This window comes from Pundamilia nyererei, unplaced genomic scaffold (assembly GCF_000239375.1).
Source record: "Pundamilia nyererei isolate P.nyererei 1_Seehausen unplaced genomic scaffold, PunNye1.0 scaffold00211, whole genome shotgun sequence".
In the NCBI taxonomy this organism is placed as follows: domain Eukaryota; kingdom Metazoa; phylum Chordata; class Actinopteri; order Cichliformes; family Cichlidae; genus Pundamilia; species Pundamilia nyererei.
The window spans coordinates 107,729-123,139 of NW_005187612.1; the positions used below are offsets into that span (position 1 = coordinate 107,729).

Sequence of the window (15,411 nt, forward strand, 5' to 3'; positions counted from 1 at the left end):
CTTTAGACAATAATTCTGATGGCAAAAGAGCCAAACAGGACAGGCACAAAAAAAATGTATGTACAAAGGCAGTCTGGAGGAACAGCAGAGTCTACCGCTGCACGCTGAATCCCTGTAAAGAGAACTGATTACAAAGTGTGCAAACACTGAATGGCATTTAATGAAAAATGTAGACCATGTAGTCCTTTCATCCTTGTAATTGCAGTGGCGTCCAATTGTTGCAACAAGCATCAAACAATGATCAAATTTACTGGTATTTTCACACATTCCTAAGTTCACACGAACACCTGTCGGCTTGAGTGAAAGCAGAAAAAGCCATTTGGCAGGAGTGTGTCTGTGCTTGTGTGTGAATCAGCGCAGCCGAGTATTTGTCTCTGTGCCAGTGCATGTGTTGATATTCTAATTTACACACACAAGCATTGCTTTTATGTCAGAAGAGGTCATTTTGTGTGTGTGATAAGTCAGAATGATTCAGTTCTTACACGGAGAAGTCTTGAGGGAATAAGGAACAAATGCAGCACAAACACAAGCACCAGGGTTAAGAAGTCATTCGGAGCCTTGGACTTGGCCTCAAGCCTCGAGGAAAATCCGACTAACACAATAAAAATGCGATTTTTCCTCTGCTTATACTCCAGTAATTTGTATTAGGTCTTACGAACAAAGCCCCTTGTAATAAACATTAAGTGGACAACTTTTGGGAAAACAAACAATAAATGTGTTTTTTCCTGGTGTAATAAAGATGACTGAGGGTTACATGTTCTTAGGGTCCTACTTTAGTCGGTACAATCTCCTATTATTCTGCTCATCTTTCCTTTTCTCATCTGTGTGCCGACATCTCTGTTTGCACATTATCACTTAAAGGTTGCTCCTTAAATTAGAAAGCATCTCGACTCAGCCCTGGAAAAGGCTAATAGCGTTTTTTAAAGTACAAAAGTACCTCAATACAAATTAGAAGAACCTTGACACAAATCGAGCTGGTAAGCTTCAGCTACGGCTACATAAAGCCACAGCCGTTTATTTCTACATTTAGCCCCTGCGTTTGTGTTTGTGAAAGCCCATTCAGAGGCTCTCACCAGACATATAGAGCTGAAATCTATAGAAGACTAAGGGGACTTTTTTACCCATAATTCCCTCCATTACCAGTGTTTGCACCAGCATGAACTGTGTAGATATTTTAAGCTGTAACAGCTTTAGATTTGTTTACCGATCAGGATGATATAAAAGGAGCAGGGATGTTGAACTAAAAGGAGGTGTGAAAGAGTGGTTGAGCGGGGGATATTGAGAGGTGCTTGAGACGTGAAGTGGTGACAGTCCATGTGGGCAGAGAGAGAGAGAGAGAGACAGAGGACAACAGGACATTGACTTGGAGACATGAGGGTGCAGGAGGCGTGGGTGACTGACAACGAAGCTGAGAGGGAGATGGAAAAGGAGATCAAGCAAGTAAGAGAAAAACAGGAAATAAAGGATCAGAAATGAACTTTAGGGACCTTTTCAGCAGCAACGCGATGATTATGATTTAAAATGATCCAACTACTACTGTGAAAAATCTAGAAACAAAAATATACCACTCACTATTACGGAATAGAAATTTATCTTCATATTTTCATATGTTGTCAGAAATCGGTAGACCAGCTGCTGATGTGAGCTACTCCTGTTTGTGCTGTTGTTAGCCTGCTAGCTTATCTCCTGCCTGGAGGAGTTGGAAGTCCTAACATGCAATGAATGTGCATGCTTTTAACGTTGTAAACTTGGACCATTTAACATGGGAGGGCTCTGAGCGCACGGCGTATTGCAACACAAAAGGACATTATGAAGCAGAAATGATAAAGGGAGTTAAAGGATTTTGCACATGAATGTATACAGATCTGAACAGAGACTTTTATCTAAGCCTGTGAACAAATCTTAAAAAAGAAAAAGCTTTTTGTTGCTCCAGAGAGAGTGGTGTGAAGTCTGACAAACAGCCGCAAGGAGTCGGTGCTGAAGACTACAAGTAGAAACTGAAAAAAAGTTTGAGTGCACAAAAAAGTGAGCTTCCCCAATATCTCATCTCTGCTTGAGGCTATCAGCTCAAGGCTACGATAGGTTTTAAATGCATAACACACCCGAATCAAACTGTCAGTGGTCAAAGTGTATTATGGGTAATGCATGAACTTTGTTTCAATGCAGAAGAACGCATAGGTGTGGAAGTTTGAAGTATATTCACGTCTAATGCAATGACTGCGTGCCTAACCAAGATAAAGACCCTCAGATTATCTTATGCCTCCCTGGAGACGTGTGCACAGAGTTGCCAAAACACATTTTAGTACCAGGAGGACGTACATGATTTCTAAACATAATCCTGAGATGTGACCACTGAAAACAAAACCAAGCATGCTGCAATGCAGGAGTGAAGTCATTTTTGGTTAAAAGGGACAAAAAATAAATACTGAAAAAGAAAAGGGAGCGTTAGAAGAAGACGGCGGAGGAGAGAAGTGACTTAAAGTGACAGGTTGTTGTCAGAGCGGCGAGACCCTGGAAGATAGATTAAGACAGGGTCAGCAACTTGACGCTAATGTCACGACTCATGACTAACCACGGCTGTGTGTGCATAGGTGTGTGTGTAAAAACAGGGTCAGCAGTTTTTATTTGTCCAGAGTGGACTAACCCAGAGAGTGGAGCGTGTTTGTGTTTGCTTGAGAGGATGTCAGTACGAGGCCAGGAACTTCTGCACCATGAGGGTGCTTGACACAGTTTGTGCATTTGGGTGTTTTTTGTGTATTGGTGCATGTGTGCGTGTCTGTCTCCATGACCGTTTGCACTTGTTTGACCTAACGCTGCCTGGTCAAACCATTTCGCTTCCCTTTGTTTTGGTGCATTTTCCCTCACAAACCGTTCACGCTGAACAGTCACTTGTACTCCTCGTCACAAAAACAGATTGCTGTTGTATCTCTGCTGTCGACTGCTTGTTTCCAGCTTAGCTTATGTTTGCTGCCAGAGAAATGTGCAGCAAAGAGCGGCATTTAAAGCTGCTCTTTGTTTTAAATATTGCAGTAACTTGCGTGTAAAGATTCAAGATTCACACATGAAAGACTACAATCAAGGCCAATGGTGGAAACAGAAAGAATCGATGGAGAATGCCCAAATTTAAAGGAATCAGTGCTGAATGTTTCTACATTCAAATTCAGAGTTTTATTTGTTCGGTCTTCTATAGCAGGGTGTGAAATTGCAATCTTTAAACCCGCAGGGATGGATTGATCCATTTTGGCGAGAGATATTTAATGCACTTCAGTTTTATTTATATAGCCCTAAATCACAACAAGGCACTTTATATTGTAAGGTAAAGACCCTATAATAATTCAGAGAAACCCCAATAATCAGACCACCCCTATATATGAGCAAGCACTTGGTGATAGTAGGAAAGAAAAACTCCCCTTTAACAGGAAGAAACCTCCAACAGAACCAGTGTCAGGGCGGGGCACAACTGGCTGTGGGTGAGAGAAGAATGATAAATGCAGAGCAGTGTAGAGACAGTAAACAGCAATGACACAATGTCACATTGCAAACCTGGCAAGGCAAACATTTCTTCTTTGGGGCTATCTACTTATTAAATTAAGTATTTTAGATTTTAGCTCTGTTTTGGTCTCCACCAATTCCTGAAAAAAGTAACCTGCGCCGTAGCTAAGAGCTCATATAAGATTTGACTGTTTAATGCAGAAAAGAGTCTGTAGAACAGTTTTATTAAAGGACCCTGGATGTTAGCTATTCTGGGGCCATCCACTCTGTCCACTGTAACTGGTGTCTTTAAAAGAGTAAATGAACCAGCCAATTTGTTGATGGTAGGGATACACGGAGCATGCTGATCATTGTACTAGACAGACAGCAAACAAGCTAAGCACGATGTGAAAGAGACACAAAAGTTACTGATTTCTTTTCCTGCAATGAAAACGTCCCCTGTGGATTTCTCCAGAGCTGATTCTGACTAGAATTGATTGTGTTCTCATAAAAGCACAACCATCGTCTGTGATTGCAGTTTGCCAAGGGTGCTTTTGTTAATTATTTATTATCAAAATAGAGTTTTTGTATTCATATTTTAGCAATGGAACATGTAACTGTGTAACAATCTCCGAGTTCTTACTGTCTGCTTTGCTTCGAAGCTGCTATTGACTGTTCTGTAGTGATTGATTTTTTTCATCTGGGTTCCCGAGCAGCTCCAGCTGGCTACATCTGCTTCAGCTTTATTGTTTTAACTTGATTACAGATGCTGGCTACAAGTGCATCATCATTTACAGCACTTCTACAGACTCTTTCTTAAACTTCTCTTTAAGTAATGACTTTCCATTATTGCTTTTATTGCTTTATCATTTCATTGTATCTGTTCAAATGCATTGTAAAGCACTTTGCAACTATGTTCTATTGACTTCTAGGAAGAAAAAAAGTCGTCACACATATAAGGTTTCGCTGACAGCTCACCTGAGCTGTTTTCCTCACATGAAACACAGCGCAGGATTTCAGAACGTTTTAATTGAAGACACCTAACAGTTGTTTTCATACTGAATACAATTAAGTGAACTGAAACAGTTCGTGTGAAAATTCATAAATAGGTGTTAATGAACAGTAGAGTACTTAATCCACCCTTTCTCTGTCTGTCTCCAGGTTTTAGGTATCGACCTACACTGAGCTGACCCAGAGCACAACTCGGTAGAGTCCAGTGAAGGTCCACATCAGCAGAAATGGCTCCGGCAGCCATGTCTAAGCCTCCGTCCTCTCTCAACTCACTCCGCCCTTTCCACTTTTCTCCCTCTTCTTTCCTTCTCTGCCTCCTTCTCTCCTTCTTTTTGTTGCTGTCATGCCCTGGATCGGTCAGTGCAGGTGCCGGAAAGAAAAACTGTTCCTCTGGTGGAGACCCCTGTCAGGAAGGTGGGTCTGTGAGAAAACTGCAGTTTAATGTGAAAGAAGCACTGTAAAGAAGTAAAGAAGCACTGACATGATTAGACTTCCGCATGTAAACCTCTCAGTGAGTGCAGTGAACTGAGAGGGTTCAATAAAATGGGTTACGCCTCTAGTTTGGCTGCCTGTGAACCAGCCAAGTTTTTGCAATCAGGAGAACCGATAAACATGACGATCAGCCTGACACTCAACACATTTCAACACATTTTCTCCTTCGCTGATTATGGAGTATTAACATGCTAGGGAACACCGCCTCAGCATATGGAGCTCAACATTTTTGAAGCAGTGTCGGATCATCCTGACAGTGAACAGAACAAAAAGCAGCCAGCAGCCAAAGAAGAGCATTGGATGTCCTTCTAGAAGCCTGGAGAACTAAAGCAGAACTATAACCGTCGAGCTTGTTAGAATCGCATGAACTGTGCTGTTGTTTTATATACTTTTGCACATTTTCCATTTTCTTAGCAAAATATTAAAAAATGAGGCATGACGCAAATGTTTTGCACAGTATTGTGTATTTCTCTTATGACACCACTTAATTATTCTAAACCAAGTAGTATAACTTCTTATAACAGCATCGTCCATTCCATATGTCCTGTCCAGATGTGCAAGTAACATTGAAGGGACATATTTGCTAGGTGTCAATGGTCTATGAAAGTGAAATAAAGTCAGGAGAATATTCACGACAGTGTCACATCAGGCATCAGAAAGGTCTGCCAGATGAGCAAAAATGTGCGTTAGAAGTGAAATATGTCAATTTAATGCCACAAATCTAGAACGTTGATCACTTTGGGGTAAGTTTTCATGCTTTCATTAACTTTAACAGTTCCACTAAGTTTTAGTAGGACAAATGGGACCATATAGAAAATTTCCCACTTACAATAATCTTTAATGAGGTTATGCTGCCTCAGTGGTGTCCACAACATGCTCACAGTGGCAGGCTTTATAGGATTAGAGAGGCGGAAAATGATTACACAACTCTGTTGCAACCAAATATTCCCTGTGATATTGCTGAAAAATGATTTAACCTTTTTCCACCTTTATCTTTTCTTTTGATTGCAGGAGTGGTGCTGCCTGTCTGGAACCCTCAGAACCCCTCTGTAGGAGATAAAGTGGCACGAGCCATTGTTTACTTTGTAGCACTCATCTACATGTTCCTGGGCATGAGCATTATAGCGGACCGGTTCATGTCTTCTATAGAGGTAAGTCAATGAATATTCTTTGAATTGTTATTAGATTGCACTATAAGTTACTGATATTAGACCACTAATAGGTAACCTGTATAAAACTAATAAATCCAATATTATTTCTTTCTTTACGCCCTCTCCACTCCAGGTGATAACCTCCCAGGAGAAGGAGATCACCATAAAGAAGTCGAATGGTGAGACCACCACAGCCACCGTGAGAATCTGGAATGAGACTGTTTCTAATCTCACTCTAATGGCCTTGGGTTCCAGTGCCCCCGAGATACTGCTGTCTGTTATTGAGGTCAGTGCAACATGAGCCTGCAGGCTACACGTCAGATTAACTGATAGAGAATGTAATGGAAAGACAGTAATCTTATTTTCACCTCCAACTGCAGGTGTGCGGTCACGGTTTTGAGGCTGGTGATCTAGGTCCCAGCACCATTGTGGGCAGCGCCGCCTTCAATATGTTCGTCATCATCGCTCTGTGTGTGTATGTGGTCCCCGACGGAGAAACGCGCAAAATCAAACACCTTCGGGTGTTTTTTGTCACGGCGGCTTGGAGTATCTTCGCCTACATCTGGCTCTACCTGATTCTGAGTGTCTTTTCCCCTGGAGAGGTGGAGGTGAGGACAGTTTTATGTAAAAACTGCTGAAGTTTAAAGAAAGAAATCACTGGGATGAAATAAGAGGAGGAGAATAAAACAGAAACGCTTTTAATCACATCTCTTCTCTCATTCAGGTGTGGGAGGCAGTGCTTACTTTCCTTTACTTCCCACTCTGCGTGGTCCAGGCCTGGGTGGCCGACCGCCGCCTTCTCTTCTACAAGTATGTCCGCAAGCGTTACCGTGCCGACAAGAATCGGGGAATCATTATTGAGACAGAGGGTGGGGCTGATGGAGGGCTAGGCATGGATGGAGGAGGAGGGGGTGGAGTGCTGGGTCCAGGGGGCTTCACCAAGATGGACATGCTGGAGCTGGACGGACAGATAGCGCTGAACTGTCACAGCGGGATGGATGGAGGCATGATGGAGGATGGAGGAGCAAAGGACGATGAGGACGAGGCTAGGAGGGACATGGCAAGGACGCTAAAGGAGCTGAAGCAGAGGCACCCGGATAAAGACATGGAGCAGCTGATTGAGATGGCTAATTATCAGGTTAGCAGCACCCAATCCCATTGATGTCTAAGCTCTGGAAGTCATGACTATATCAGATTTCCACCACACGATTATCACGATTCAAATAACTTTTTAAAACCATATACAAAGAACAGGTTCATTGGCATTTGATAATAAGCAGGATTTTATAAAACAGTAGTAGCTATACACTTTTGCCTTCTTATACATGGTATACAGCCTAATAACCAGTACAACATCATCTGCACTCACTGGCCATCCCATTTGGTACACCTGTTCAACTACTCAATGCAAATATCCAATCAGCCAATCAAATGGTATTGTTTTAACACCACAGCCTACCTGAGGATTGTTGCTGACTATGTCCTTTCCATTATGATCGCTGGCTGCTTCCAGTAGGATAACACACCACGTCACAAAGCTCAAATGGTCTCAAAACGCTTTCTTGTACATGACAATGAGTTCACTGTAATCAAATTGTCTTCACAGTCTCCAGATATCTCAATCCAATAGAGCATCTTTGGGATGGATGCAAATGTGTGATGCTATTATTATGTTATATGGGCCAAAATCTCTGAGGAATGTTTTGAACAAGTTGTTGTTGTCCAACCTAAGACTAGCAAAGTGTATTCAATGACATGGCCATTGACTGTATATTAGAGTGTCAAAAAATAGTTGTTAATGCTGGAATATTCTCAGTATTAATATCTTATTATTATTATTATTATCTGTAAGTACTGATTCATTTTAGATGCCATGATTGTCATCAATGCTAATATATCATGACCCCTATTAATACTTTTTTAAATCAACTTTGACAACTTGTTAAATCAAGTTAAGTTTTGCGGTGTTACAAACAGAGGCGTGATTAGCTTAACTCAGGCTAGCATAAGCTGTAAAGCAACCCCCCCTAGTTTCTGTTGAAAATAATTTCCACTAGAAATGTTGTAGTTTTACAGAAGATTACAAAGAGACTGATTTCATTTAGACAATGAAAGATGAGATACGTATGTGCTGATATGGGGAAGTTTTGGAGGTGCTAGTAAACATAAAGATAAAAGCTAGCAACCAAAAGCTAATAGCAATAGCAAAATTTCAATAGTTCTCTCACTTCCATTCTTTAATTCTTAGACTTTTGACATATCATTATTTCAATCAATTTCCAGATTTTCTATCTAAACCAGTAGCACACGATGAGATATGTATGTGCTGGTATGGGGAAGTTTTGGAGGTGCTAGTAAACATAAAGATAAAAGCTAGCAACCAAAAGCTAATAGCAATAGCAAAATTTCAATAGTTCTCTCACTTCCATTCTTTAATTCTTAGGCTTTTGACATATCATTATTTCAATCAATTTCCATCTATCTAAACCAGTAGCACACGAGCAAACTTGAGTCACATTCCATATGTTACTCTTCTGAGGGTGATAATGACTCAGAAATGGTGCTATGACACATTCAGTGTGACTTTGAAAGTACAGGAAGGTGCAGTTCCCCGAGGAAACAGTACAAAGTTACAAAGAGGAAAATCTATAACGCTTACGGCAGTCTCATACAATCAAACCAATAGCATGTTCACATAAACTAAAAACATTAGCGACTGGTTAATTGAGTTGGCTGAGCATCAGCACATTATCTCAGTCTCTCTCAGCTTAACACACAGTAAAACTGTTTTATAAAGCGTTGATTAAACCAGTGTACTGAGTGGAAGCTGTCTGTTGGCTTGACTGACACCAGTAAAACCTTCACCCCTCTGCCATCCAGGTGATTTTTTGCCCGGTAAGTTACATGAAAGCTAAATATATTAACGTGAGTGCCCGTTCTGGACCCTGGAAGCCTTAAAAATATTGACTTGCGGTAACATTGCTGCCTTTTTTTTCTCAGCGATTGAGTTAATCTTTAAAGAGATGTAGCTAAATGCTTTGCTGAAGAACTTAAGCGGGCCTCAAGTTAATATTTTTTGGGGAGAATTTAGATTTGTGATGTGTTGGTTGTGATACCTTAAGCAAAAATTGTTCAAAAATTTAACTCATAGTTAAATTTGGCATTTTGTAACCACATTTTAGCTGTCAGCGCACACCCATACTCCTCTCTGGTAAAGCAGTTGCTCACACTTTATTAAAATGTTTAACTTTTATGGGGAGTAATCATTAAACTGGCTCATTAGAGATTCCTCTTTTTTATGCAGCACACACATTTCAGCTGTAGAAGCTGTCCAAGTCTCTGCTGCTCTCCCTTTCTCTGCTTTCCCACCAATTCCTTCCCTTGCCTCCTCTCCAACTCATTTCTATGTCTTTGGTTTCGGTTTTGAAGGAGGGGAGGGAAGGAGCTTGGCGGGCCAAATGTGCACTGGTCAGCTCCCAGAGGTTTGTTTGCTTTCAGGCCTCCCTATCCCTGCAGCTACTCCCTCCAGTCCGTGCTGTAAATAAGAATGACAGCTGCCCTGTAGATTAAACTTGACTTGCTAAATTTCAGTTCTTGCGGTCATAATGAATCACTGAATGTAAAATTAAATTGCCGTCATGGGATATGGAGCTGGGTGATCTTGTGCAGCAAAAACCCAAATCAGTTTCTTAACTAAACACTTACTTATTCCTTCTATCTAAAGAGATGCAGATATAAACATTCTGTCAGCTCACTTCCATTAAATTTGAATAAATTGCAGCGTTCTCGGCTCTGAGGCCACATTTAGTCTAATGATCTTTCAGCTACAGTGGCCACTTTGTTCATTTTCAATTTAGTGGATCGTTGGGATAATACATCACTATTGAGCCATACGTTTTTATTAAAATCGCTCCTTATAGATTGATAAACCTCATTAGAATGAAAGTTGGCAGTGAAGAGAGCCAGCAACCAAAGCCTGAAGTTATTACGTTAAATGACTCTTTGTCAGTATTACTGATTTAGTTTGTCTGTCTTCAGACAATCTTTCTGGAAATGTCAGGGAATCTGCTGTTGACCTTTGACACTGAGTTGAAGTTCAGTTATGGCGGTGTAGGATCTCCCAGGAGAAAATTCTCAGATTGTAGCTCTCTCTTTAAAAGTGATTGCTTTCATAAAAGCACGGCTGTTTGGGCCACAGCAAATTAAATTAACATGAAATGGTTTATTGATTCATTGCGTTTGTTAATTAGGTCCTAATGCAGCAGCAAAAGAGCCGAGCATTTTACCGCATCCAGGCAACCAGGATGATGATCGGAGCAGGTAACATCCTCAAGAAGCACGCTGCTGACCAGGCCCGCAAGGTGAGGCACGCACTCTATTTGCCTTTCTCCATTATATTATATTTGAAGCTACTGGAACCTTGAGCGTGTTTTTTCTCAGGTGGTAAGCAGCCATGAGACCCAGGCCCAGGAGGATGACCCTCACACCATCAGGATTGAGTTTGAACCCTCTTTGTATCAGTGCTTTGAAAACTGTGGGTCCCTGAAACTGACTGTTGGCAGACATGGAGGTGACCCCGGAGTTACTGTCAAGGTGAGTGCACGGGAGGGATGGACAGTAGATCATGAATAAAACTGTGTGTGTGTGTGTGTGTGTGTGTGAGCCTGTCTTTAAGGGAAACAAGTCTTGCAGAGTCTCATGCAAATAAAAGCAGACAGCAGAGACAGCAGAGAAAACAACAATATTCTGTGGGCTGACTTCCCTGACACCTTTTTCTATCTTAAGCAGATCTTGTGTCATGTGCTCACCTCCAGAGGCTTTGAGCACCTTTGTTTTTCTTTCCTGGTTGGATAAAGGCAGAGAAGTGGGTGGCAGAGGAGAGTAGCTGAGAGGCACCAGAGAAAACACCTTCATCTCCAGATTTCTAGTTTCTGGCTCAGGTTGTAACTCAAAGAAAGCGCACATCCTTTTGCAAAGGCTCATTGATCTCAGACTTAATGGTGGCTTAATGCTGGCTATGAATGAGAGCTCTCCCTGAATGAGAGAGTCTCCCGCTGAGTCTCTGTCAGTGGGATGATATCTGATCTGCTCAGCATTACTACGTTGGCTTCGCAAGGCTGGCTCTCCTTTATTCTTCTTCTTGTTTACAAATTAAACTGTGATGAGAGATCATAGTTTTCTGCTGGTGGCACGGCCTTAGTCAGCCGTCTGCTGAAGGATGCTTTGCAAACATGTTGTCAGAGCAGTCGAGAGCCAAAAGAAATATTATTCGTGTCATTTAGGTATTCTCAGAGAGCTCCCTCGTATCGATGGCTGGGTCAATGAAAGTTAAAAGCGACTTACTTTGCACTCATACATTGCTATCTAAAGGCTTTAAAGCACAGGAAAAGGTGCAAAAACATCTACACAGTGCTTTTTCCTTTAAAAGATTTAGCAATGTTAGCACAAGGCAGGCAGTTCCCATCTTTGAAAAAGTTGCCAAATCTTCTATGCTAATGCCAAACAGTTTATTCTGCTTTTGACTCTTGTTTTGACCCTGGTACCCCGGTGCTGATAATCAGGTGCCTGACTAGCAGCACATGTGAGCATGGACCTTGTTAAAGCGGTCACTTGGTGTCTGATCCAAGCATGCCATGTTTGGCTGATGTGGATAGACCCCGTGCCCTATCCAGGTAACCTCCAGCTGGTGTTCTGCAAAACTAAGCTGCAACATTATTTGGAGTAATCCAAATCCAAGTACCATTTCCAGGCAACCAGGAAATTGAAGGTCTAAATTGAAGGTCAAGTTCCATGAAAGAGGTGATGGCAGAGACAGGCTACCAAGTGGGCATCTGCAGATATGAACTGAAGGCACTCGTCCAGGGTTTGCAGGACCCAGCATGAGGAGGATGTACAAGGTCCGATAAACGACAATCCGATAAACGACAACAATCAAGAGTGAGTAGCAGAATAAGCTGGTTGATGTTGGCAGAGAATATTTGGCACAACCCGCATACTCAACTCTGCTGCTCAACCTACAAATGCATTTTCCTTACAAATGTAGCATCGGGGAAAACATTGTTACAACAAATAAATAATCAGCCAAATCATGTTTACTTACTTTATGTGCTAAGTTTATATACAGTTTATGATTGAACATTTGAAGCAAGTTCTAATCAAAATATCAACTTTTAAGCAGATATGGTGGAAAAACTGTGTTAGCAAACTGTGGCTGTTTTCACATCCAGCATGCACAGTGCGATATTAGCATCTCTTAGCAGCTCTGCTTGTAGCTACAATATGTACATGGTGCTAGTGTGATAGCAAGCTTTTATTAGCTGAGGGTGTTGAGGGTGAACTTGAAATAATTATCATTGTTTGAAGTCTTGAGTCACAGTTTGGTTCGATTAAGTTGGCAAAACATCAAAGTTTAGCATTTCACAAAAGACAAACTGTGTTTTCTGCGAGTCAGGTGATGAATCACAGTGGACTTGTTACTATTAGCAACACTGTGAATGTTTGAACAGTCATTTCAGCTGTTAAATTAAGATAAATATAATATAAGTTAAAATGCGTCCCTTATATACAGATACTAGGGGTCTTATTGAGGGCACGTCTGTAGTGTTAAGTCATTAATTTGAACCCATACAGCTCAAAAACAGTCATTCTCATCCAAGCAGCATGATTGACTGATAAGCTACCCCAATCTATCTTCAATCAATTTGTCACATGCAAAGTTTACACCTGCAGTGAAAAAACTGTCAAATGTACAATACAATGGGCAAGAGGGGAAAAAAGACACCTCTACTCATTCTGAGCTCCTTGTGGGAGGTCAGCAAGCTCGTCTGCACAGAGAGCACATACATATCCACATCACAACACCCTAAACCACATGACAAGCAACTGGGTTGGGTAAGGGTGTGAGAGGCTACCTATGGTAGCCGCATTAAATTATGGTGGTTTTCCTTTAGTGCGAACAACTACATGTATATTTTACAGTTGATCTAACAGTCCTTCACTGGTCTCTCAAGCTCCCGTTGGAGAGCTGTGAGCTTGTCCGAGATGTCATCAATTTTGCGCTCAAAGAGTATAGAGCATCTTACATTAGAGGAAACTCAGCTCTTATATAATCACGGGCTGTGACGATATAACTTCTCACACATCAGTCTAAAATGGGAAAAATCAGCTATCCACATATCTTAAAATCTCTTGAGTATTACCCAGCTTCAATTTAATCCCGAAAATATCATCCAACCATTGGATGCATTTAAAAATATATCACTTATACACATTTCATGAGGCACTAAAAATAGAGCAGAGGCTAGGGATTGACTTCAGTAGCACTAGCAGCACCGAGTGACTGACACAGCTTTGCCTTCAAACAGAAATAAATGGCTTTGAAGCCATTTGAACTAAATGCATTTTAGATATTTGGGTTCTAATGTTGTCTAAATAAGAAGGAGGGGGTTAATTAACACAAAGCAGTTGAAAGGACAGAGAGAAAGGACAGGATACGCGGAAGGTTTTCTTATGTTATCTTCAAAGTCTTTAATATCGGCCTGTTTCTGACCAGAGGGCTTGGTTTAATGAAGCTGTTTTTCTTCTTCTCTCTTACCCTCTGTCCTCATCTCCCCAAATGCCTCTTCTTTGCTGTCCTCCTCTCTATCGCTCTCTCTCCCTCTGTTTGGCACTCCCCCTCTCCCTTTGTGTTTATCTGCCCTTTTCATATCTGCTCACTTGTGTTTCATCTTGACGACTCTTTTTGCTCTCTCCCCATCACTCCTCTGTGTTCCCATCTCCTGCAGGTGGATTATCGCACAGAGGACGGTACGGCCAACGCAGGTTCAGATTATGAGTTTGCAGAGGGAACGCTGCTGTTCAAGCCGGGAGAAACCCTCAAAGGTAAAAAACAACACTGACTACAATAATTTCTGACATATTTTCAATAAACATGTCATTGAAACTGATGCTCAAATAGCAGAGGTCATCTGCAGCTCCTGAGGCAGATTTCTTTTTTCCTTTTTTTTTTTTTTTTTGCTAGTGGTTTCACGGGGGGAAAATGTAATTAAATTAAACATTTTAGCAAATTATTATAATTACTTTGCACCTGAGAGCAAGATGCTAAAACAACAATTCTTTTCTCAGAGATCACAGTGGGCGTCATTGACGATGACATCTTCGAGGAAGATGAGTATTTCTACGTTCACCTCAGTAACCCTCGTGTCGTTGGCTATCCGGAGATTGGCACTGCACCTCTGGATGCCAGCGCTACCCCGAAAGCCGTGCTGGGTGACAACCACACTGCCACAGTGACCATCTATGACGATGATCACGCAGGTAAAAGGAAGCTTCACCTTAACTGTGTTCACAGGTGTCACGTGGTGTCGTGATATTCAGACTTTTAACACCTTAAAGTATTCAGTCTAAGATTCCTATGGGGAAAACCTGCCGCTGAATAATATTGTGGAGGGCCACAAGTGTCAAAATGAATTAAATAAATAATTCATTGTGTCATTAATTAATTAAAATAGAAAATAATTGAATGATTACATATATAAACAATAAAATATCAAGGAATTCAATTTAAAACATTTACAAAATTATTTATTTCCAATTTTAATTAATTAATGACACATTTAATTAATTATGTAACGATCTATTTATTCAATTCATTGTGGCACTTGTGGCCTTCCATATTTTTAGGCCACGTCACACACTGGTTTGTGAAATTCTTTTTTAAAGCCTCAATTTTAGCATCCTGTTATTAGTAAACAACAAGTGACCATGTTTGGAGGAGACCCTGAATACTAGCTCAGGTTAGTTAGGTTAGTTGGCCAGACTATGCTAATGCTTTGAACCATACAAGTGGGATACCAAAACTTCACTTGATAAAACCTGACAAGTGGACTTTGGGACAGGCTGTGAGTGCAATTAGCACCAACAAGGTGCAAAGTCCCATTCACTGAATCAAGTTATCAGCAGTGGAGCCTAGCACACAATCATGTATCCAATAGAGCAGCGGTCCCCAGCCAGGGCCACGGACCGTTACCAGTGAGTCATTTGGTACCAGGCTGTGAGAGTTGAGGCTCAAGTGTGAAATTTATGGTTTTTACCACATTTTTTGTCTTGGTTGTATCATTTTATTTTGTTGTATTTATCCACGACACTTTGAAGGTCGGAAAATATTGTCTGACATTAAACGTGGCAAAAAAAAGTTGGGGACCGCTGTGTTAGAGGACCCAACTGTAGAGGAGATTAACCCCTGAAACTGCTGCCTGATGTACAGGGTGGGCCATTTATATGGATA

At 41.2% G+C, this 15,411-nt stretch overlaps 1 protein-coding gene across 1 annotated transcript in view; it reads left to right on the forward strand.

Annotated features, from left to right (window-relative positions):
- The window catches only part of LOC102215892 (sodium/calcium exchanger 3-like), a 126,026-nt gene that overhangs the window by 56,662 nt on the left and 53,953 nt on the right, over positions 1–15,411 (forward strand). Inside the window, 10 exon segments of the mRNA XM_013914631.1 lie at positions 4,633–4,896; positions 5,986–6,125; positions 6,259–6,411; positions 6,506–6,733; positions 6,850–7,263; positions 9,006–9,020; positions 10,376–10,486; positions 10,566–10,718; positions 13,910–14,006; positions 14,250–14,441. Coding sequence (XP_013770085.1) covers positions 4,710–4,896; positions 5,986–6,125; positions 6,259–6,411; positions 6,506–6,733; positions 6,850–7,263; positions 9,006–9,020; positions 10,376–10,486; positions 10,566–10,718; positions 13,910–14,006; positions 14,250–14,441 — 1,690 coding nt within the window. The 5' untranslated portion in view covers positions 4,633–4,709.